Genomic DNA, 25,840 nt, shown 5'->3' with positions numbered 1-25,840 from the left:
AAGGGATTAGACTGGTTCTGTTTGGCAGAACATGCATAGTTCTTTTGACTCCAAATGCAATTTGACTATCCCACATACTTCTGAATTTCCAGGATGTGGGCAAGTCAGATTACTTCTTTGGGATTCAGATTCTTTATTCGTAAAATGAGAATGTTTGACAGGGTGATCCCTAAGGTATGTCTAATTCTGAAGTCTATTAGTATGTGCCCTAGATCCTAAACCATGTCCATTGACAATTAACAGTCATGTTTTCTTTCTTTTAATGTGTGTGTGTGTGTGTGTGTGTGTGTATGTAGATAGATAGATAGATAGATAGATAGATAGATAGATAAATAAAAAGGCAGTTAGGGTTAAGTGACTTGCCCAGGGTCACACAGCTAGTAAGTATCAAGTGTTTGGTCAGAGGCCAGATTTGAACTCAGGGCCGGTGCTCTATCCACTGCACTACCTAGCTGCCCCTGTATGTTATTTAAAGGTAAAAGAAGGGGTGGGGGAGGTATACAGTTAAATTTCCCACATTTGAAGAGAAAATGGGGAGACTAAACCACAAAACCCATCACAGTGTGAATTATCCAAATAAATTTCCTTTTGAATTTCATTGTAATGTTAATAACATTTTGGCAATAAAATTATTTTGAATATTTTTAAAAGTACAAATATGATCTTGGGAGAATGAAATGATAAATAGGAGGCAGGTGTTTTTGACTCTTCCACTTAGACAATTTATGAGCTGCGCCTCAAACATAACCAGTTTCAAAGATGGTCTTGGAATAGGTTCTGTAGTTTCATGTTTTCCAGAGAGAATGTAGGAATGGAAGACCCAGGAGACTTCATGTGGTGGAGACACGGCAGCTCCTTGAAGATCCTCATCTGGGTATTTACATTGTGCCAGCAAACAATAGAGTTAAGTTTGTGAGATAATTGAGTACTTTGTTTATAACTTAAGTCTCGGAGGACTTTGCTCAGGTTTTCCTCTGGGCTCAAAAAGAAGTTGAGGACACTCCTGACTTTCAAACACAAATATGAAAGAAATTTTCTATGATGTAGCATGCCAAGCCCTAAACAGTAAAAGGTATAAAGATCTAAACCAGAAATAGAGAAAGCATTGCAGTGGCCTCAAGACAACTTTGATTTGAACAACATGGAAGTTGGGGGCTTGGACTTGGTTCATGAGGTGTTATTTTTGCATTGGCTTTTTATTTTAATGTAAAAGTACTGCTGTCATTACTTTGGTCCATTAGTAGTGTCTTCCTGATTTCCTGTTCATTCTTTGGCTCTCTGGGTCTTTTTGCTTTTCAGATATTTGATTGACTGTGAAGTTTATCCTGTTCTTTACCCTGAGTGCTGAAAGAAAAAGTGAATAGTGGATTATGTCCTGCAGAAGGAAGAAGACCCTGGCATAACTTGCTTTGCCAAACCCCTTTTTAGTAACCAAAAGCAGGGTGAACTGGGGAGGAGGACATTTAGCTTTAGAATCCTTTGTACAGGTGTAAGGGAGCCTCACCCTCACTCCCCTGAAAGTAAAATGAAATAAATGACGTTTGATTTGTTGTGATTTCAGGGACCTCTCAGTAGTGTTGGCCTTACTTCCTTTTAGAAATCACAGCTTGATAGCTCGCATGAAGCTAGATCCCATTGAGGACCTGGGGCTAGGTGCTTCACCAGTCAGAGGATTGTTATAAAAATTAAATCAAATAAAGTCCTCTTTGTGAAAGTACTTTGTCGTTTGTAAAATATAGATCACCCTGCAGATGTAATGTGGCAGGAAGAGTTGTGACTAGGGAGAATTTTCCAGCCAGAGCAGCACTGTGAGAAGTACAGAGAACCCTTATTTACAGCCCCTCTTCCAGGAAGGGATGCAGAGGTATGGGATTGATTCTAGTTGTTAAATGGTTCTTATTGAACAGAAATCTGACTCCTTGCCTTCAAACCATTGGTCTTGGTTATGCCCTGTAGAGCTAGAGTAAGGAATCATTCCTGTGTATCCTACATGGGGGTCAGGTTCTCAAGTCAGTGGTAAGGTAAAAATAATAAAAGCATTAAAACTACCCTCTCCCTGAAGCAGGCCTCCAAGGTGAACAGCCTTGGGCACACTGAAACAATATAGGGAAGGGAAGGAGGCAAGCCAGGTATTTGGGATAAGGGGCTATGGATAGGCCAAAGTGAAGGATGGAAGGAGGGGAGGGCAAGAGGAATGACTTGGAAGGAACCTTGACTTGGCAGTGCACTGGGTGAGGCCCCAAATCCCTTTGCCCCCTCATCGCACATGCAAAAGTGGGGTGTGAAGTCCAGCCACCTTTTAAATTCTATTTTTCCCCCTGCCCCCCTTTTTTTTTTGCTAAGCACACATAGTAGAAATTTCTTATATTAAGTAAGTACCCATATATATGATGCAAACTCACTGCCCTTCTTTTTGGAGAGGCAGTATGGAGTGGAGCTAAAGACTTTGGTTCTAGGCTCTCTTGTGACATTCCCTATATGCAATGACATGTCATTTCCCCTATTCTCTGCCCTGCTTGGACCACCAGATGGTTATGTTGTGAATAGGACATTTTCCATAACCAAAGAATTACGTTAAGTTCTGAATACCACAGGTTAAGAAATAATTTCAGTAGCTAGAGAATAGCCAGAGGAAGCGGTTAGGATGGTGTAGGGTCTTGAGATCACACCATGCATGTCACATTCAGTTGTGAGAAGTGGCGAAGACACAGGGCTGCATGATACTAGTGTTGGAAGCTGTTTTTTGGGAGAGAGCAATTTGATTTGTTCTGTATGGTTCAGAGGGCAGAGCTGGAAGTTGCAGCTTTAGGTTTGTTTTTTGATCAAACCATTTAACTTTGTTAGAGATAGAAACATCTAAAAGTGAAGTGGAATCATGAAAAAATGCTCCAAATCATTCATCATGAGAGAAAAACAAGTTAAAGCAACACTTAGGTTTTACCTTGCCCATAAAATTGACAAAAGTTATAAACGATGGAATAGAGTTGATAGGACTGTGGGAGGAACAGACACGCTGATACACTGTTGGTGGAGCAGCGCCTTGATCCATGGGTTTGGAAAACAATTTTGCATGATAAGAAAAGTCACAGCTACATGGATCCGTGGATGGAGTGCTGGGCCTGAAGTCAGGAAGAACTGAGTTTAAATGTGGCCCTGGGCACGTCACTTCACCCCTGTCTGCCTGAATCTGGTGGAGAAGGAAATGGCAAACCATTCCAGTATCTTTGCCAAGAAAACCCATGGACAGTGTTGTGTGCTGCGGTCCACAGGGTCACAAAGAGTTGGACATGACTGAAAACAACAAAAGAAAAATCACTACAAACTCCTCATATCCTCTGACCCAGAACTCCCGCTACTGGGCATGTGTGAAGACAGAAAGAAAGATCCCATAAGTACCAAAAAGCTTCAAGACAATGGATGCCCATTGACTTGGGGAATGGTGTCCAGTCACAGCATGAACAGAAATAATGAACAATTCAGAGACCCTGAGAAGATAGCAAAGCCTGAAGAATAACCTACACGATCATAGTGATGGAAATGAAAACAGTCTTGAAAGGTAGCCAAACTCAGCTGATCCGTCTGGGTCTTGGAGAGGGAATGATAAATGAAGAGAGGCAGGGGACTGGCTGTAGGAATGGAATGTCGCACTGCTGTGGGGCTTGGTTGTGTCAGCTCTACTGAACTGATTGCGTGGAGGGGGGAAGACGTGTATGTATCTGGAAATATTGTTAACAGCAATTTAGTTATTTACTTGCTCACTCATTTATTTATTTGATTTGTTCATTTATTTATTTATTTATTTTTGTGAGGCAATTGGGGTTAAGTGACTTACCCAGAGTCACTAGGAAGTATTATGTTGGAAATATTGTTTAAAAAAGCGGGAGGAGGGGGAGATCAGTAAAACTTAAAAAACAGAGAAAGGGTCTGCGTGGGGGGGCCTGGCCTCTGCTTTGCCGGGTACTAGGACCTCCTTCATCAGAGATCTTGTCAGTGAAGTTCTAGAGTAGATTCTCCTTCCACTCTATATCCATTCCGACTCTGAAATTCTGCAGTTCTATTTAATAAAATAAAAAAATCAGAAAAAGGTAATTTACTGGTAAAATATCATTAAGATTTTGTTATTTATGTGGTATATTTTCTGCTTATGAGTTCAGTTAGTTGCTTCTTTATTCTACTTAGCAAACAAATCATATTGAAATTAATAATCCCAGATAATCCACCTAATGTTAGGTTTATTTATCTAGTTGAGTCTAACATGTAAAATAAGTATAATTTTGTTTTTTTGGCATTTGGATGAAAACGAATTCCATAGAGTCTGAAGTAGAATTTGGTGGGAAGGTCATACATTTTGTTTGTTGCTAACACAGGGAAAATACTTTGTTCCTTAGCAAGAAAAGTTGGCAGAAATATAAATTTTCTACCATATAATCTCAGGATTCCCAAAGGACCTGTGGTGCTTTCAGAACAAGTTGTTAACTTTAAAGTGATTGTTAAGATTTACTGGAGGATTTTAGGAATAGTTCACCTTTGTTTTACTTTCCCAGGCTAGCCATTTCTTCTGATCTAAAAATAAAGAAAATTTCATATACAATTCTAGATTCCTGGAATGTGCCTGTGGTGGAGGTTCTTTGTAAGCTTTGTCATTTTTAGATTAAACATTATTGTTGGCTGTTCAAAATACCTGCAGAAAGCCAGAAAAAAAGAGGGAGTTAGGGGCAGCGGCATTGCAAAGAGGGGGAAGTGATGATTGTTTTAGTTAAGAAACTTAAAACCATTTTCTTAATCATTATGACATTCCTGGTGGTAGAGCTGAGTGAGGCAAAGGTTAGGTCCTGAGCTTGCTTTGTCAATAGGAATCTTGACCTTTTACAGCGTGAGGAATAAGCCTTCCTAGTATTTCTGGAGTGGCAGATAATCCTCTTGGGGGCTCCCGTTGCTTAGTAGAGGACTGTGTACTCAGTAAGCTCTTAGTAAATGATGATGATGATTTTAGATACAGGAGGAGCTTTTTCACTCAGACATTTAGAATAATAGATTGTTTTGACTGAGTTTCCTTCCTGACTGAATTTCCCACCTGAGGACATCATGCCAAGGTAAAAATACATGTTTTCCTTAAAAGTTATTTTCAGCCATATGCTATTTATATATTATAGATTCCATTTGATTTTTAAAAGATTCTTACTGCATTAATATTCTGGCTAAACTGGTCTATTATGCATATTCATGCTGAGAACCGCCTGACTCTTTAGTCTGATAGTGAAACCCCAAATTAAGGAGAGGAAAAATGAAAGTGTTTTAACTGAGGAACAGCGAGCTACGTTCTAATGATGGTGGTGGGACAAGTATAAGCAGCTGATCTGTTTTCTCTGATAGAATGAGAAGGGTTATGCTTAAGTTAGAGGAACTTATTAGAGAGTATATTTTCTAAATCTTTTCAAGAAGAGTTAGTAGACAACTACCTTTCTAAAGCTCAGAGCTCGTCATTGTGAGCTACAGAATAGTAAATTGTTAAAGGCAGCTCTTCTAGGAGGCCACTCCAGTTTTAAGCCATGACACTCCAATGGAAACAACCTCAGGCCAGCTTCTTTTGTATAGTGGAATTTCAGATAATAAAAAAATCACTTCTGAATTTTTTAATTCCCCAAGTGAATATTTTCAGATATATAGGGACATATGTGCTCCTTTTTATATACATGCCAGAAAATATTGTTATAGGACAAGTGACAATCCTAGCAGAATCCTATGGGGGTAAATGAAATGTCATATTCATCAGGCAGTCTTCAAATATTTATCATCCAAGTCCTACTTTTTAAGTGTCTGAGGTGTGTGGATAACTGCTTATTTCCAAGACTTCCAAGTCTTTCTGTTATGAATATTATATCTCTCAATGAAAGTCAGACAGAATATTGTGCTGAACAGTTTGTCTAAATCGGTAGGACATTTTCCATGCTCCTGTGCTGTGGTATCTAATTCTGCTCTGCATAAAACACCATTGTAACATGTAGGATCGAGGGGAAATAGAAGGGCAAGATCATCATAGATTGTTTGTAACTACTTACAGTATAAAATCAATCCCTTTCCTGCCTGAAGTATAGGCAAAGGTGTCTTTCTTATTTCCTTTCCTTCGCTGCCCAGAGTCAGGGAAAACATATATTATCTATTGGTGTCCTTATCAGGCAAATAAAGGAAATAACTGAAGTGTTTTGAGTTATAATTTGTGAAGAGAAACATAACCGTCTTCGTATGCTAGAATCGGGGGCCATATCGTTGGCACCTTTCTGGAGCTGTCTTGGAGTACCTTGGACCTGCCTAGGACTTGGGCGCTGCACAGAAAGAGTAAAACACAATACCACCAGCATCGCCACTGCCAACTTAGGAAGAACACTAGAAACTGTAGTATTTTGGAGGGTGCCCTCCTTTGATGGGGGGGCTGTTTATACTGACTGAAAAGAAGTGCCCCTGGTCTGTTTACTCAACAAATATTTGTGGACACTTACAACCTCCCTGGCACTGCACCCCATTGAGGGAAATTAATGTGGATATTGGGAGCTTAAGATTGGAAAGCCCTGGGTTCCGGTGCTGCTGAAAGCCAGAGGCTGCTGCTGACTCTGATGTTCTAATCTGCGCCAGTTCCCTGCTGGTGGGACAGGAAGTAAGTAATTGCCTAATGTGTCATTTCAGCTGAGAATTTTGGTTTCTAGGTGACAGTGCTACAGAAAGAAACAGGAAAAGAATTCCCATGGGGGAGGATTTCCATGGGAATCAAAAAACAGCTCTTGCTGTTATCAGTTTCTTTTTTTCCTTTCCTCTTTCAGGAAGAAGCCTTTCTCACCCCCTCCCTCTTGGTGCTAGTACCCTCCTTCTAAGATTTTCTCCAGTTTATCCTGTCTCTTACCTCATTTGTTCGTAGTCGTTATTTTCACCATCAGACTGTGAGCTCCTTGAGAGCAGGGACTGTTTTTACCTTCCCTTGTATCCTCAGTGCTTAGCGCAGTGCCTGGGGCCCTCCTGTTCTTGCCACATGATCTCCAAAGAGGTTGTGTGTGACCCTTCCACCTGACTAAGTGAAGTGGCATCTACCTCCTGCTGTGCAGAAGAGAGGAAAGGGGGCAGAGGCCTGGGCTTCACCGCTATCTGTACCTGCCTGGTCTCCAGCCTCCAGTAAGATGGTACCTTCCATTTGACTGTCTCCTCTTGCCCAGAGGAAGATGAATAGTGATCTGGGGTACAGCCACCATCTACCTCTGTGCAATGCCTTCTTGCTGTCCTGGTCTGCTTTGTGTCTTCTGATAAAAGAGGAAAGTCTATGGGGAACAGGACTTTGTCTTCACCTGTGCGTGTCTCCTGCCTGATCTCCAACCTTTGGAAGGAAGAAGAGAGAAGAAATGGAGCTTTCCATCTGACCACACACCTTCCATCATGTTCTCCAGCCTCTTCTAGTTAAAGAGGAGGCACCTTCCTCTTACTGGTTAACATGATCACACTGGGCTATACCATTCATGTCCCTGTGATTCTGAGCCCTGAAGTCCGTGCCCCATCCACCACCACTCCACTCCTTATTCCTGTCTTTCTCAACCCTGCTGCCCCAAAGTTCCAACCACCCCAACCCTTCCTAGGCCCTCTGGACTCTGCTCCATAGGCAGCAAACTTGCTTTCCTCTTGTTACTCCTCTTGTCTTCAGGCAGTTACCAAGATTTGGTTCCCTCTGATGATATGGCTTCCCTGGCTGCACTTTGCCTTGTTCCCTTTGGCTTGTTCGTCGAGGCAGGTGAGCTGGTATACTCTTTGCTCCCCATTGCCCATTAGTTGTTCTATGTCCCACACTCAGGGACCTCTCCTCCTTTGAGGTCCCTGCAATCCACATTTTCCACCCAATCAAAATCCTGGTAAAATCCTGTTGTCTGCAGACCTCCAGGGCCCTCCTCATTTCTCAGCAAGTTCAGCCTCTAACTCAGTCTTCCTCTCCTGCCCTCCTCCTGGGGGCTTCAGCACATGTATTGGCATACCCTCAAATGCTCAGTCTGCTCACTTCCTGTAGCCTTCTCCTCCACCCCACCTCAGCCACACACAGAGGTGATCATACTCATGGTGTTGCCATCACTCACAAATGCACTGCCTCCTTGTTTAAGAATTCTGAAAAACCCTTATCCAACCATGATTTATGGGCTTTCCACCTTTGTCTCTGCCTTCCCATACCAAACCCTGTTCTTTGTCCACATCATGTCCTCCAGCCCCTCAAGCCCTTAGTTCTCTCCCAGGCCATAACCTCTTCATTAGCCAGTCTTTCCTCCTTTCCCTATCTTGACCCTTTGGTGAGCCCATTCAGCTCTATGTTGTCCATTTCTCTGGAGTCTGTAATCCCCTTGTATTGCTGATTGAGCCTTGCCAACCTTCATTCTTGGATCATTCCCTTTGGGCCATCCATTGCCTTTTTTCTACTCATGTGCTGCTGCCATCTGCCACACTCTTCTCCTTCACCCCTGTCCTGTTTTGGTTTTTTATTGTTGTTGTTGTTTTTTAGTGAAGCAGTTGGGGTTAAGTGACTTGCCCAGAGTCACACAGCTAGGAAATATTATGTGTCTGAGCCCGGAATTGAACTCAGGTCTATAGTTTTTTGTCCTGTTTTTATTGTTGTTGTTGTTGTCGTCACCACTGTCTCACATGAAGAAGTGGCCTTACTCCTTACCAAGGCCAGCCCCTCTTACTTGTTCAAGCAATCCCATTCCATCTAACAAAGTGCCCCCTCTCTCTGTCGTTCCCACCCTCAATTATCTTCTCTCTCTCTCATATAATAGCTTGCAGGTGGGTCTGCCTGCTTCAAGTCTCCCCATTCCAGTTAGTCTCTCATTCACCTGCCAGAGTGTCACTCCCTACTCAGTAAACTCCAGTTATTCCCTGTTGCCTCTACGATCAAATAAAAAGTCCATTTCATAAGCCAGCCCCTCCTATCTTTCCAGTCTTCTTACACCTTAATGGAGGCCACATGCTCTTTGGTCAGTGACAATGGCCTCCTTGTACCTTACACATGACATGCCTTCTCTGGGCTTTTTTTTTTATTTGTCTTCCATGCCTGGAATTCTCTCCTTCTGCATTTTCACCTCCTCAATTCCTTCAAGTCCCAACTAAAATCCCACCTTCTATATGAAGCCTTTCCTAAGCCCTCGTAGTTCTAGTGTCTTCCTAGTTACCCTGTACAAGCATATTGTTTACTTGTCTCTCTTGTTAGATTATGAACTTTTTGAGGGAAATGACTTATCTTTTGCCTTTCTTTCCACAGAATTTAACACAGTGCTTGGCACATAATAAATACTTAATAAGTGTTTATTGACTAACTGTCCAATAACAGGTACTTAATAAATGCCGGGCCCCCCCCCCCAGCATTTAATATGATAGGGGTTGAAATGAATAGAAAGGAGTTTGAATAGTCTCTTAGGTAAGAGAAACTTAGAGCTGTTAGAAGAGGAGAATAGGAAATCGTTTGGGTGTCATCTAATATCCCTGTAGATGTTATGCTGTCGTAGGTGAATGAATATCAGTAAATCCTTTTACCAGATCATTACATATAATGTGCTTCCAGAAACATTTCTCACTGCCAAGCCTGACCCTTTCCCCATTTTCTTCTTTCCATGTGCCGCTAGACTTTACCCTCCCGTGCAATCAGTGTCACCTGACCTGATTGGCCACATTTATTTCTCTTCTTTAAAGGGACTTCAGTTTCCTCTTTAAAATGAAGGAGTTAGATTCAAAGGCTGCTACCAACAAAAAATTCCACTGTACTCATGCTTTGTTGTTGATAGCCTTTTTATATTTAAGTATTTAGCCATAGAAAGGCATATGAGGACAATTAAAGTATAGTTTTTTAAAGGGTAATAATAGGATTTACTCTCCAGAGTTAACATGAGTTTTAGAGTAAGAGAAAGACTTTAAAATTGGCTTCAAGTAGACCTATTGGATAAAGCTGCCTGATTGTGTTTGGATTCATTTCTTTTAAGAATTTTTTTAAAAAGGTTACTTATTCTCCTGTGTCTTGTCTTCCCAACAGGCAAAATACAGATTATGTGAATGTTTGTGGCTACTACCTATTAATTGTAGAAAATTATAATGGTTTGAGAAGCACATGTAACACAAACTTGGACGAGTACTATAATTTAAACACTAACCAAGAATTTGACTCTCTTTTCCTCACCAACAGCTTCCTCAAAAAGCAGCTCATAGGCTGTCTTCCAGAATGCCCAAAATATCTGTCACTGAGGAGAAAAGCGCTGAGAGAGGAATTCTGACCCACTTGGCCGACAAATGAGTCAGTGTAAAGGTTCACTGTTGAGTTTGGGTCATTTAACATTGTTGATGCAGTTTGTAGCTCAGACTGTGTTGTGATGGTTTTCATAGTAGGATAATATTAAATTGGAAAATGTTTTGAAAGAAGTTCAGTGGTCAGGGGTTTCTCACTCCTGTTAGTGCCTAAGAGTCTGTTTGTAGATTTCAGCAGCATTTTATTTCTCAATGTTGAATGATCTGGCTGCCAGACAGACCAGTGTAGGGGTGTATTCTCTGTTGTAAATCTCATTAATGACAGGCAGTAAATTCTTCCAGAGGTGAGCTAGCTAGGTTAAAGCAGCCTCACAACATTACCTGAGCACAGCCCAAACCAGATTAAAATGTAATTGGGAAATATTTAACAAAATAAATAAAAATACAGCATGAATAATGTGGTTTTCCAAACCAACATGTGGCATGTAGGGATCCTTATATACAGTTTAGAAGCCCCTATTTCTATTTGAGTTTGATACCATTGAGCTAGAAGAACATCTTGCCAGGTGAAGACTTGATAAACTGATACACATTCAAAAAAATGCACTCCAAAAAATACAAGTTAATAATTTCTATTATTACATTGGAACAGCAGGCAGAAGAGAGTTCTCATGAAATCATTTTTGCTTTGCTCTGCTTTTTTAAATTTCTGGATTTAAAGTTACAGGCTTCATCTTGTTGCTTGGTTTCTTTATATGGTATTGAAAAGTGACTCCCCTTTAAAGTGATATTTTAAGTAGTACAGAGGATTCCCTAGTTTTGATAAAATTTTATTGCTTTGTATTTTTACAGGCTTTTTTCTAAAATTAACACTGCTATAACTTGAATTCATTAAATTTCTTCCCAGTTTATACTGACTTAGGAAATACAGTCGACCCTTCCTTTAATTCAGTCTTCCAGGTTCAAGCCACCAGATTTTGTCACGTGCAGACTCTGCTCTAAATAAGTTCTGCAGGCTGGCCCTTCTGTCCCATTTTCCCAGAGGGCTTGCTCCAAGGATCACGAACAAGTCAGCCGGGCTGCAGAAGCATCCACTTAGTCCATTCTGCACTCAGTTATTTGAACATCTTCCTTCCAGAGGAACCAGAGGCATGGTGTCCCTTTGCCCAGAAGGGAAAAAAAAAGCAAGTTTAAGGGCCAGTGTGGGCCTGAGCTAGGTGAACTTCAGAATTCTGTTGGTGAATCGTTGCACTTTAATCATGTTCAAAGACATGTGTATACACCTGTGAGCCCTGAAGTGGCATGCTGAAAATGGGGAAGAACAGTAGTCAGATAAGGGTTGGGGTCCTGGAAACAAGGGCAGCAGCATTTGGGAGCTGTGTTTGGGAAGACCACGTTGTGGCGATGGAGCTACAGTACAGTAGGAAGGTTTTCTTAGAGAAGGCCTTTATACAGGTCTATCTCAGGGGTTTCTGTGAGTTTCATTTGAAACAGATGAGAAGAGAGCACCTTACCTGCCTGGGTCAGTGTGGAAAAACATGTGGCCCGAATGAAGATTGACAGGTGACTAGTCCAGTTGCACCACTGACTGAGAATAACAGCGGAGCAGGGATTCTTAACCTGGGGGTCCATACATTTTTAAAAAAACTATTCAGATAATTATTTCAATAGAATTGATTTCCTTTGTCACCTTTACATAATTTTATACATTTAATAGCATGATTCTGAGAAAGGGGGTCCATAGGCTTCACCAGACTGCCAGAGAATTTCATGATATAAAAAGGGTTAAGAACCCCTGAGCTAGAGGTAGCATCAAGCTAAAGAAAAATGTATGGGAGGACCTGGGAGAATGAGTACTCAGGCTGCTGTCTCTATTGTTGCAAGGAGCACCCAGAGCAGCATATACTGAAGTACGAGCACATGGCTGCTGCTTAATAAATGGACTGTCTGCATTTTTCCTGCACTGCTGTATGTTGATCACTGGCCAGACCACTGTACTCCCTCGCAGGATGGAGAACAGTTAGGGGCGAGAGGGTGTTTGCTTGTTCAGCTATCCTTAAATGGAACCATGGGTAATTAGGCATAGAGGGCCTTTCAGATGATGATGAAAAGTTTATGCTCTTTCAAGACAACAGGATATGGGAATTTACTGCTATTGCTTATTTGATAGTCAAGTACCAATGACCAAAAAAAGTGGCATTTAACCAAAGCAACTAATGCTGGTTGAAATACTGTAAATAAGATTTTGTCACAAGTGAAGTTCAACAGAAAGGTAGACTGAGGTACATTGTCTCTGAGCAAAATAAGTTTATTGATAGGGTACTGAACCTATTAATAAAGGGGTCGATTGCTTGCTTCAGTTTCTAGCCAAAGACACAAACTTGAAGATGCAACTCATTTTTATAAACATAGAACATAGAACTGGGAACAGCACAGAGTAGTCAGGGAAATCATACCATTGGTTATGGAGGTGAGGGATCATGATCAGTTATGGGGGGTTTTTTTGTTTGTTTGTTTGTTTTTATTTTTTTAATTTTTTTTCCATATGCTTTTGAGTTGAAAATTTTTTTCTCCCCCCCACCCTCCCCAAGATGGCGCACAATCTGACATAGGCTTTACATTTACATACCCATTAAACATATTTTCATATTAGTGAAGTTGTAAGTAAAAATTAAAACCAATAGGAGGAACCATCAGAAAGATGAAACAAAATTCAACTTAAGGTAAAATTAAGTGAGAGCGATTCAACTTCCATAGTTCTTTCTTTGGATGTGGACAGCATTTTCCATCCCTCTAGACATGTCTTAGATCCTCATAATGCTGAGAAACATTCAGTTTAACATTCTTAGTCATTGCATAACGTGGCTGCTATTGTGTACAAAGTCCTCTGGGTTCTGCTCACTTCACTCAGCATCAGACCACATAAGTCTTTCCAGGTTTTTCTGAAGTCAGCCTGTTCATCATTTCTTATAGCACAACAGTATTCCATTACATTCATATACCACAACTTGCTCAGCCATTCCCCAATTGATGGGCATCCTCTCAATTTCCAATTCTTTGCCGCCACAAAAAGAGCTGCTATGAATATTTTTGTACATGTGGGTCCTTTTCCCATTTGTTTGATCTCTTTGGGATATGGCCCTAGAAGTGCTATTGCTGGATCAAAGGGTATGCACATTTTTGTAGCTCTTTGGGCATAGTTCCAAATTGTTCTCCAAAATGGTTGGATTATTTCACAACTCATGATCAGTTATGTTAAGGGAAGGGGTTTATACTGGAACCACTCCCCCCTGTCTTAGGGGAGTGCTTTATGGAACCTATCTGCACCCCGAGGTCATTGATTGTGGACAGGGTATAGTAGACTCACTGATGCCTGGGATAAAAACATCTTTAATTGGACAATGAGGGGCTAAGATGAGACCAGGTCGGCTTGTATGCTGTCAAGGACAACATACAGATGTCCTTGGAGTTTCTCAGGAGCTGAAGTTATGAGGGATAACAAGTTTCCTTGACACACAGTGATTTGCAGGTGGTGCTGAGATAACAATTCCCTTAGAGTTAGTGTTTTATGAGAGTACTGAACCATTTAAACTCAGTTGAGAGTTTTTCTTTAACAGTGATTGTGGGAGAGCTTAAACCTGTGTTTCTAACTTGAGAGCTAGAGGCTGAACTTTTGAACCCTGTAGGAGCTAGAAACTGTGTCACATGCTTTTACGTGCATTATTCTTATTTTCACCATAGCCTCATGTGTACCCATTCTCACTGCTCTTGCGCGTTGACTAGGGAGAGAGTGGACTCTCCTCATGAAGAACAACGGAAGTGGTACCACCACAAAAACTCTCTTGTCTGACTTGGGCACAACGATGACACCCTGAGACTGGTGAATTAGGATAGAGAGGAATTCTGAGAGGGGAATAGAATGTAACATGACAGTTTAAACTGTTGTAGTTAGCGTAGCACCTGTTTGTGCTGTCATGAACCAATGCCATACATTTAGAATGTTGCTGCAGAAGATACTGTGTCTCACCAGATCTGTTCTCCAAGGAATACTTGCTGTACCTTTCCTCATAGATTATCTGGTTTTTCAGAAGACAGTAACGTTCCACCTTCTTCAGTATTTCATTCAGATTAATTTTTTGTATTCTGATTGGAATTGAGAATATTTAATTTAGGAAAAAAGCATTATTAGCCTCTCTTCCTCTGTTTAAAAAACATTTTGTCCTGAGCCTAAATGTAATAATCAGTTCATCACCTTCATTATGTTGTGACTTGAAGACTGTTAAGAAACTTAGGGATTCAGATATTTTTGTCTTCTATGGATTTTTTTTCCCATGTTATAATTGATTCTCTCTTTTTTTTTAAACTAGGCATTGAGGTGAATTGACTTACCCAGGGTCACATAGCTAGTAAGTGTCAAGGGTCTGAGGTCAGATTTGACTCCAGGGCTGGCGATCTATGCACTGCACCACCTAGCTGCCCCCCTGTAATTGATTCTCAATGGAAAGGAGCAAAGTGGTAAATAATCCAGAATGCCAGTTTGATTAACACTTCTACTAGAATGAAGGTGTCTGATTGCCCATCCTGGGAGGTCTTTTAAGTAAAGGCTGGTTAACCATGAATCAGGTAGGTGAAGTAGGAATTCCTTTTGAACTAGATGACCACTGGTTTCCCTTCCAACTTGAAAATTTGTGGTTTCTTGTCTGTTTAGATGTTTTGTTTTAATCTAAAGCAGGTTTATCTTCTTAATTTTCACTTTCCCCTGAGCACGCTCTGGCATGGTAAGGTAGGCTGGCAGCTTCAAGTAGTGACCAGGTAGAACCAGAGGGAAACCAGGAGTAGTTGAGCTGGCGCCTGCTGTACGCCAAGCATAGTACCCAGTGCTGGGGATACAAAAGTCAGAACCGTCCTGGACACCCCCACTCCCCCATCCTTGTTGCCGTCCTTGGTCTCATCTTCTCTTTCTCTTCTTCCTCCTCAGACTTTCTTGAGGAGACAGATTAGTGCTTATCCAGTTTGGTTCAGTGTTTTCACAGTCTTTAATATCATCTCCAAGTCACCCAAATGTTTGTGTAATTCTCCTCCTTGCCTAAGGATTCTCTTAGTATGCAAACTGTTTGCAGAATTTTTTTTCCTAAAAAGAAACCCCAATTAAACCCATTTTTATATAAATGTCTGCAGTTGCACTGATTTAACAATGGCTTCTTAACTGGTCTGGTCAGTTGGCAAACATTCATTAAGTGCTTGCCATGTGCCAGGTACTGTGGTAAGTGTTGTGGATACAGAGAAAGGTAAAAACATGGTTCCTGACTTCAAAGAGCTCACAGTCTAATGAGGGAGACAAGGTGCAGACGTATACCTGTATCTATATATTATGTTTAGTTTAAATGGGTGGTATTCTGCACGGGAAGGTACTATCATGGGTGGCAATGAGGGACGGGGGAAGTGACAGCTTCTTGAAGGGAGAACTTGAGCTTGAGTCTTGAGGGAAGGCAGTAGGTAGAGATGAGAGAGAACACTGGCTGGCCACAGTTAGGAGATGGAAAATGGAGAAGGCTGGCGTCACTGGATCAGAGTGTGTAGAAAGGAGGAAATTGTAAGAAGACTGGAAAAGTAGGTTGGGAAGAGTTTTAAAAGCCGAACAGGATTTTACATTTGATCCTAAAGGTATTAGTCAGCCACTGGAGTTTATCAAATAAAGAGTGACTTGCTCAGACTGTACTTTAGGAAACTTACTCTGGCAGCTGAGTGGAAGATAGACTGGAGCTCCAGAGACCAGCCATCAGCCTGGTGCAGTGTTGTGTAAGGGGATGAGAACCTGTACCTGGATGTCAGCTGGGCAAGTGGAGATAGTGTGCCATATACAAGAGATGGTGGAAGGTAGAAACCAAAGACTAAGAACCAGACTGGTTGTGTGGGGGCACGTGCAAGTGACGAGTCGAGGATGATGCTGAGGTGGAAAGCCTGGCTGGTGGTCCTTCATAGTAATAGGGAAGTTGGGAAGAGAGGAGGATTTGAGGGGAAATATGGTTTAGTTTTTGACACGTTGAGCTTAATATGTTTATGGGACTTCCAGTTTGAGATATCCAGTAGACAGTTGGTGATTTGGGACTAGAGGTCAGGAGAGAGGTCAGGGCTGGATAAATAAATGGGAGAATCATCTGCATAGAGATGATAATTGAACCTGTGGGAGCTCTTGGTATCACCAAGCAGGATAGTGTGGAGGGAGAAAAGTGCCCAGGACAGAGCCTTGGGCAAGGCCCACAGTCAGTGGGTGTGACACATACAAAAACTAGCAAGGGAGAATGAAGGCAGGTGGATAGCCAATAGAGAACAGCCTCACAAAAACCTAGGGAGAAGAGGCTCTCCAGGAAAAGAGGGTTGTAACATTATCAAAGGTTACAGACAAGTCAAAAAGAAAAAGAATTAAGAAAAAGCTGTTCAGTTTGACCATGAAGAAATCATTGGTAACTTTGGAGAGTGCTGTTGCAATTGGATGATGATGTTAAAAGTCAGACTGAAGCTAGTTTAGAAGAAAGTGAAAGGGATAGAGCACCAGTCCTGGAGTCAGAGGACCTGAGTTCAGATGTGACCTCAGACACTTACTAGCTGTGTGATCCTGGGTGAGTCACTTAACCCCTAACTCCAGAAGGAGAGAAAGGATAGAAAGTGGAGGCACCGATTGTTGACAGCTCTCTCAAGGAGTTTAACCATGAAAAGAAGGTAAGATACAAGATGATCAGATCAGGTGAGGTTTGGGGAGACATGGGCGTGTTTGTAGTCAGCAACCAGTAGACTGGAGATGAATGACAGAGTAAGAAAGATAGCATTTGCTGAAGAAGAGAGGATGGAATGGGTCGAGGATGCAAGTAGAATGGTTTGCCTTGGCAATTAGAAAGGCCACCTCTTCGTGTGAGATGGGTAAAGGAGACAGTGGGCGAAGGTTTCTTGTGGGATGTGGAGGAGGGAAAAAGAGGGGTTCTTGGCGATGGCTGGAATTTTTTTGGATGCATTACAAGGTCAGATCTTCAGCTGAAGGGGTCAGGGAGAGGGTGCCATGGGTGGAATGGTATTAATGCGATATTTCAAGTGAAAGAAGACATTTTCTGTGTCAGGCATGCTGAACTTGAAAAGGTCAACAGATTATGTGGAATAAGCAGTTGGGAAAAATCAAGCCTGGAACCTGGAGGGGAGAGAGGTCCATCCTGACTATTGTTTGGGCAAAGTTTTGTCCCTCTTGTATGAAGTTGCTGATCCCTTTTGCAGTTCTTTTTCTCATTTCTTTTCCAGGCTTTTCCTCTAGTGCATTTATTTCATTTATGAACACTTGTCTAACTCTTACTTCATCTTGTTCTGAAATTCTAATTGACTTTGTGCTCCAACTGTGAGCTCATAGATGTTTTGGAGTTTTCTCTTCAGAGTTTTTGCCTTGAACAGTCCTGTCACCACGATAGTATGTATGATGCAATTCTTTTTTTATCTGTTTGTTTTTGTTGAATGATGAGCTTTTGCAGCGCTAGCTGAGCTCTTTGGGTTTATCAAATGTTAGGCAGCTGCTGGGCTTATTTACTTCTATATGTTATAAGCCTAATACTCTCCACTAGGGCCTGGAGTCAAGAAGACCTGAGTTCAGATTTCATGGGTCACTAGCCCTGTGACTCTGAGCAAGTCATTTAATCCCTGTTTGCCTCTGTTTCTTCAACTGTAAAATGGGGATAATAATATAGGGCCTTACCTCCCAGGGTTGTTTTGAGATAGTATCTGTAAAGTGCTTAACACAGCCCCTGGCACATAGTAGGTACTTAATAAATGCTTATTCCTTCCTTCCCTGACTCCCTTTTCCCCTTCATTCTCTCTCTCTCTTTCCCTGTCTTCCTTCCTTCCTTCCTCTCTGTTTCTTGCCCAGTACCAAATTGTTTTAATAATTACTGCTTTATGGTATAGTTTGACATCTGGTACTGCCTAGGCCTTCTTCCTTCCCACTTTTTTTTCATTTATTCCCTTGATATTCTTAATCTTTTGTTCCTTAAATAAATCCATCAATTTTTTTTCTACCTCTATAAAAGTCCTTTGGCAGCTCGATTGGTGTGGCACTAGAGAAGTAATTTAGTTGGTATTGTCATTTTTATTATATTGGCTTGGCCTACCCATGAGCAATTAACATTTTCCAGTTATTTAGATCTTTTTGTAAAGTGTGTTCATATGGTTTCTGTGTATGTCTTGTCAGGCAGACTCCCAAACATTTTATATTTTCTATAGTTATTTTAAATAGAATTTCTCTTTATCCCTTCCTCATGGATTTTTTGGGAATATGCAAAAACACTGATGATTTATGTAAGTTTATTTTATATTCTGAAATTTTGCTAAAGTTGTTAATTGTTTCAATTAATTTTTAAATTGACTCTTCTTAAGGGGCAGTTAGGTGGCACAGTGGATAGAGTGCTGGTCCTGAAGTCAGGAGGACCTGAGTTCAAATCCAGCCTCAGACCAAACACTTGACACTAGCTGTGTGACCCTGGGCAAGTCACTTAACCCCAATTGCCTTTTTAAAAAAATTGACTCTTCTTAGATTTCTCTAAGTAAACTGCCATATCATCTGCAAAAAGTGGTAATTGTGTTTCCTCTTTACTTATACATTCCTTCTGTTTCTTTTTCTTGCTTTTTGCTGTAGCTAACATTTCTAACTCTATATTCAATAGTAATGGTGATAACTAACATCCTTGCTTTGCCTTTGATCTTATATTGGAAAGGCCCTTAGCTTACCCTCATTACAGATAATGTTGACTCTCAGTTTTGGAGAGATAGTACTTATTTTAAGGAGTGCTCCATGTATTCCTATGCTTTAATGGTCTGTCTTTAGCATGATTTTCTATACTGTTAAATTATTCTCCTTCAGACATTTCAACCAGATAGGTCCACTTTCTGTTATTCCCCAAATGTAGCACATTCCATCTCTTATTTGCATGCCTTTGGACACATTGTCACCCTTAACGTGTTCCATGTTCACACACTCACCTTTTAAAATTCCTAGGGTTTTCTCAGTTCATTGTCCCCACTTCTTTTTTGATGCCCCACTAGCTGGTGCTTTGTTCCTCTGAAACAATCTTACATATACTTAGATGTTTCTTAGTTGTGGCCCTCCAATAGAATATAAGCTCCTCAAGGTCCTGAGCAGTTTTTCCATTTTTTCTTTCTGTAAGTGGTTAGTAAGCCCTTCCACACTCATTGGATTGGATCAGATACTCCTAATGTGACATATCTTTAACATAAAAGAGTAAAATTTGAATAAATGTTTGATGGGATTTAGAACTTTAAGGTTCCCTTCTGTGAACACAAAGTCACACGTTTGGAAGGTGGGAGTGATCTAGTCCGACCCACACCTGACAAGAATCTCCCTGTGACCTATAGCCAGCCCACAGTCGCCCAGACTCTGCTGAGGGGGACTGTGCTGCTTCCTCTGGTGAGCCCATTCCACTGTCATGTAGCGGAAACTGTCAGGAAGCTTTTCTTCACAAGCTTAAAGCTGCCTTTGGGGGAGCAAGTGTAATCTCTCTTCCATTTGGGGATTCTGGAACATAGTTAGTGGCCTTATAAAAAAGGAAGCACACAGTAAATGCTTAATAAATGCTTTTTTCACTAACTCCATTTTATTTTGTTTAATCCTCTGAGTTCATGGGGAGCAATTTGTTCAGTAGCCTTCTTATAAATAGCTTCTGTAGCTATTTATATAAATATAAATATATATAAATAGCAAACCCAGCTTCAGCCCGGGTTCAAGTTCTACACCTGATACATAATGGCTTTGTGACCCTGGACAATTCACTTAACTAACTCTCAGTGTCCTGAGAGAGCTAACACCATAAGCTTCAGAGCAGGTGCCAGTTTGTCTTGTTAGTGAGTTTTCCCACTAGGAGTACTCTATAACAAAGAAATTACAGGTCCGGTCTGGTTTTTTCATTTTTTAAGACAATCAGTTTTCTTCATTTTCAAATCAGTTTCCAGTGTGTATTGATTTTTTTCACTTTCAGTTTTCATTTAGGGTGAAAGGAGACGTTTTATCATTTTACTGCTTCTGAAATGTGATTATTTGGTGGCCTTTGGTACTGCAAAGTTAGGGGAATTTCTTTTATTGTGTTACTCATGATGAAAACAAAATAAGTGAACTGTTTAAGTGAAATATTCTGTGTGGTAACTTAGCCTCTTGGGAAAAAGCCAAATCCCTCTGTCTTCTACTCCCACCCCTCATATTGTGAAGCTTTTAAAAAACAAGCCTGAACCTAACCATAGTGTTTAAGCATTCTCCTGATCCTTGTGTTATTATCTTGGAAAAACTGTCTCTTGCCTTTTCTTGGGCCCTCCTTATTCTGTGGCCCAGGAGGCCACAGCTTTCCTCCACACCTCCTCCGGTTTACTTTATCAGGAGCTACAGACTCCAGGCAGCCCTCCTGCTTAGGCTTTTCTTTACATGTTCAAGGAATAGATTTGTCAGTGGGAGAGGTTAGCTGCCAGAAAATAGCTGAGTGACAACCTAGGGTGTCTATTTTTATAAATCTTTGGAAACTTTGCCCCTTGAAGTTTTAAACTTATGTTAGTGCTCTTAAGAGGTTTGTTTCCACAGTTATTTTTAACAGTTTTTACCCTCAATACTGCATGAAATAGGTTTGTATTGGAAACGGATGATTAAAATCAATAATAGTTTTAGTTTTGGAGAAGGAGTTTTTTCTTTAAAAAAAAATCTCATAACAGGTTTTATGATTACATATCCTAAGATAATTTTTTTGGACATTCATGAGAATTTCCCTGTCAAAATATTGTTTCTGGTAACCACGTTAACACTCATTTTCACACATTTTAAGGTAGTTCATTTGGTTTAAGTGCTATAAAAATATAACACCAACCTGTTGAAAATCCAAACATATGTCTTTGCTGATAATTGGTATTACTGGGCTGTAATACAAAGCTTGTCTTAGCAGAATTGCTTAAAAAAATTTTCCATCTGGCCTCAGATTTTTTACACTCACTAGCTGTATGACCCTGGGCAAGTCACTTCACCCCATTGCCTTGCCCAAAAAAAGATTTCCCCTGTAAATGAGTGTTGTAATCATACAAATAATGCACAAACCAACTAGTACCTGTCTGTTTTGTCTGAGTGAACAATTTTCCCTTTCCCCTTATAAACACATATTTCGTGTTACAGGGAGCTATAATTGGCCTTAGCCAGTATGCGTACAGCTCCATGAAGTCGGTTGGGTTCTCTCCCAAAACAGTCTGTTTTGTGTTGACTATGAAATGCACTGATCACAATGGAAAGGAAACATACGTGAGCATGGTAGGGTAGTTCATGGCAAGGACTGGTGTGTATTGCCATGGAAATCTTTGGTATAGAGTCTTGTTTCTGTATCCCACTAAATCCTGTTCCTTGACCAGAGAGTAGAAGAGTAGAGTTTATTCCAGAACGTTTTCAATACTCTAGGGCAGACTGGCACAACTTGGCAGTAGGTAGGGGCCAAAATTAAAATAGGTTAAACTTCTTTGGGTTGCAGATAGGTTTTAGCAGCTCACTTTCCAAGTAAAGGTGTAATTAATGATTAACCTATTTTTCAAATAAACTATATTTTTAAAAGGGGGAAATTTCAGTTAATATCAATTAGTTACATTTAAGCTTTTTGTCATGAAATCACATTAATGTTAAGAAAATTACTTTGTGAAGCAGTACAAGTTTTTTTAAAATGTTTTCCAGGTTTTCTTACTTTTACATTAAGTAACACCAAAAACACAGTGAAAAGATGCAACTCTCAGACTAGAAACAGACTGGTTGGTGACAAACAGGAGAGAGTGCACAGTGGCAGCCCACCTGCCAAGAGCACCTGGTACATCTCTGCTTTCTTTTTCATCCTCTACATTTCTCGTGGGCCGACTGAAGTTCGTTGGCAGGCCTTATGTTGTGCTGGCCTGCTCTAGGGACTGAACTTTTTGAAAAATTTGTTTATTTGTTTTTTGTTTTTTAAATTTTTTAAAATTTATTTTTTCACATTTTTTTCCAGTTACATGTAAAAAAATTTTAACAATCCTTTTTTAAAATTTTGAGTTCCAAATTCTCTCCCCCTCTCTTGCCCTGCCTCCGTCCTTGAAAAAGCAAGCAAGTTGATTTCACTTATATATGTGAGGTCATGTAAAACATATTTCCATATTAGCCTGTTGCAAAAGGAAACACAAAATAAAACAATAAACATAAATAAAAGTTTAAAAAGTGTGCTGCAATCTGCATTCAGAGTTCATCAGTTCTCTTTCTGGAGGTGAATAGCAGTCTTCATCACGAGTCCTTTGAAACTGTCTTATGTCATCATATTCATCAGAATCGCTAAGTCTTTCACAGTTGATCATTGTTAGAATATTGTTGTTACTGTCCAGTGTTCTCCTGGTTCTGCTTCTTTCACTCTCATCAAGTCATGTAAGTCTTTCACAGGTTTTTGTGAAGCCATCCTACTTTTCATTTCTCACAGCATACTAGTACTCTAGCACAATCAAATGTGCATCACAGCCACAACTTGTTTGGCCATTCCCCAGCTGATGGGCCTCCCCTCAATTTCCTGAGCTTTTTTTTTTTAAATATGAGTTGGTTCAATAGGCTTTCACTTCTCTGATAGAAGTTGTTGGTTTGTCATTGCACCAAGTTAATGGTTCTCAGGTTTCTCCACAGTGATAGAATCCTTCAGTTCCAGCAAAACTTTAGCAGAATCCTTGTAGTGCAATCTAAATCTTAAAAACATTTCAAAGAATTTGAGTGCCTATTAACAAACGGCTGAAGGTTCATTTTTTAAAAACACCAAACTGTGTTGCAGAGCTCCTTGCCACATAGTTTGACAAACACAGCACCAGATCATTAGTCATAAAATATGAACAGATGGGAGCAGAATATATATGAGAAATATATAAGGAGGCAGCACGAAATAGTGGGTAGAAAGCCAACCTTAGAGTCAAGAGGACATGGGTTTGTGTGTCCCTCCCCACTCCACAACCACTCCCATCCCCACCCCCAATGCTTGCTGAATAACTCTGGACAAAAGCACTTAACCCTCTCGGTGCCCAGAGGTAACTCCTGAAGATTTCTGAGTTACAGAACATTGCATTGGTAGAGGGAGTTCTTTATCTAAGCTACCTACCCTGGTGAAATCTTGGTCTAACCACCACTACCACCACCATACTCCCCCTATCCCTGCACTTATCCAAAAAGAAGAAGAAATAATAAAGTAGTTGTTATTCCTCTGTCTCCTTGGCTGGGTTCTCCTCCAGATCACACCCTCTAATCATAGGTGTCCTTCAAGGATCTGTCCTGGGCCCTCTACTTTTCTCCCTCTGTGTTACTTCACTTGGTGATCTCATCAGCTCCCCATGGGTTTAATTACCATTTCCATGCTGATAATTCTCAAATCTACCTTTTCTGCCCCCAGTCTCTCTGCTGACCCCTGATCTTGACTCTCCAGTTGCCATTCAGACATCTCCATATGGTATGCCCAAAACAGAACTCTTTTTTCCTCAAAATTTTCCCCATCTTCACACATCCCTGTTACTGTTGAGGGCACCACCATCCTTCCAGTCCATCAAATTCCCAACCTAGGAGTTATCCTGGACTGCTCACTGTCTCTCATCCCCCAGATCCAAGCTGTGGCTAAGGCCTGTCAACTTCACCTTTGCAACATCTCCCAAATATGCCCCCTTCTGTCCTCTGACTCTGCCACTCCATGCACACCAGTACTCTTAAAGTATCCTGCTGCTGCATCTTCCTACTTCAAGTCTGTCCGCACTCTAAGCCATCCTCCATTCAGCCACTAACGTGATTTTCCTAAAGCACAGGTCTGACCATGTTACTTCTTCCGCCTCTCCCTCCCCTCCTCCCCACTCAGTAAATGCCAGTGACTCCTTATCACCTCCAGTTTCAAATAAAAACTCTCTGTTTGGCATCTTAGCCCTTTATAATGTAGCCCACCGCTCCTGTGGTCTTTGTATACCTTGCTTGCTGCCAGTGACACTGGCCTCCTGACTGTTCTGCTAATAAGACAACTCTGTCAGCTCCAGGCCTTTCTGGATTAATCTCCCTCCTCAGTCCTACCTCCAGGTGTCCCTGGCTTTGAGTTCCAGCCAAAACCCCACCTTCTGCAGGATTCTAGTGCCTTCCCTCTATGGATCATTTCCAGTTTATGCTATAGATTGTTTATTTGTACGTATCTGTTTGCTCGCCATCTCTCCTGTTAGCTTGTAAGCTCCTTGAGGACAGAAACTGTCTGTTGCCTTTTTGTATCAGCCAGCACTTAGTGTGGTGTCTGACACACAGTAGGCTCCTAATAAATGTTTATTAACTAGCTGCATCTATCATTACCTTTCATTCTAATGAAGTGATTGTAAGAAAAAAGTAACCATAGATGCCGTAGTCTTGGGAGATTTGGGGACAGGCAGGGTTTCCAGTTGGGAAATGATAGCTCCACTGTTCTACCTTTGTCCAGCCTTATCCGGAACATTGGATCCAGTTCTTGACCCCAGAGGTGGGCAGCCAGGATGGCAAAGGTCTTGAATCCATATCATGTGGAGATCTGTTGAAGGAGAGGAGAAGATTCAGGGACACATAGTAGTTGGTCCCCTATCTGAAGGGTTGGCCTATGGAAGAGGAATAGACTTGTTTTTTTGTTTTGTTTTGTTTTTTTTCACGAGGCAGTGGAGGTAAGTGACTTGTCAGGGTCACACAGCTAGTATGTGTCACATGTCTGAGGCTGCATTTGAACTCAGGTCCTCCTGACTCCATCCACTCTATCCACTGTGCCACCTAGCTGCCCCAGGAATAGACTTGGTCTATACAGTCCCAGCACCAGGGGAGTGTTAGGTGGAAGTGGCAGAGAGGCCACTTTAGGCTTGAGGTCACAAGATTTCCTGATGCTTAGAGCTATCCCCTTAGAAATCTTCCAGGCAGAGGCTGAATGTCCACTTGTCAGTATGTGACAGTGGGGCTTCTGCACGTGGGTCGTGCTGCCTGGTTGCTGACTTTGATTCTGTAACATTTGTTTTAGGCTATTGTGACTAGAGACTACAGGCAACAGAGCAGGTGGATCTTTTTCCCCCCCACTTAATAGTATTTTATTTTTTCCAATCACATGTAAAGATAGTTTTCAACATTAACTTTTGTAAGATTTTGAGTTCCAAATTTTTTCTCTCTCCCCCTAAGACGACAAACAATCTGATATAGGTTATACATGTACAATCATATTAAACATATTTCCACATTAATCATGTTGTGATAAAAGAATTGGAACAAAAGGGAAAAACCATGAGGAAGAAAAAACCAAGTAAAACAGTATGCTTTGATCTTTATTCAGACTCTATAGTTCTTTCTGCGGATGTGGATAGCGTCATGGGTCTTTTGGAGTTGTCTTAGGTCATCGTACTGCTGAGAAGAGCTAAGTCTATTAACGTTGGTCATGTGGCTGTTACTGTGTACAGTATTCTCCTGGTTCTGCTCACTTCACTCAGCATCAGTTCATGTAAGTCTTTCCAGGTTTTTCTGAAGTCTGCCTGCTCATCATTTCTTATAGAACAATAGTAT

General features: G+C 41.0%; 1 protein-coding gene across 2 annotated transcripts in view; it reads left to right on the top strand.

Annotated features, from left to right (window-relative positions):
* Positions 1–25,840, top strand: part of SPPL3 (signal peptide peptidase like 3) — a 149,738-nt gene that overhangs the window by 55,706 nt on the left and 68,192 nt on the right. Inside the window, exon 1 of one of the 2 annotated variants that reach the window (XM_021007923.2) lies at positions 5,013–5,093. The exons of the other annotated variant lie outside the window; for it this stretch is intronic. Coding sequence (XP_020863582.1) covers positions 5,086–5,093 — 8 coding nt within the window. The 5' untranslated portion in view covers positions 5,013–5,085. Of the gene's footprint in view, positions 1–5,012; positions 5,094–25,840 lie in introns of those variants that run through there. 2 annotated transcript variants of the gene reach the window in all.

The sequence above is a fragment of the Phascolarctos cinereus genome, unplaced genomic scaffold (genome assembly GCF_003287225.1).
Source record: "Phascolarctos cinereus isolate Bilbo 61053 unplaced genomic scaffold, phaCin_HiC Scaffold_4;HRSCAF=312, whole genome shotgun sequence".
Taxonomy (NCBI): Eukaryota; Metazoa; Chordata; class Mammalia; order Diprotodontia; family Phascolarctidae; genus Phascolarctos; species Phascolarctos cinereus.
This window is presented reverse-complemented; position numbering and strand designations above follow the sequence as displayed.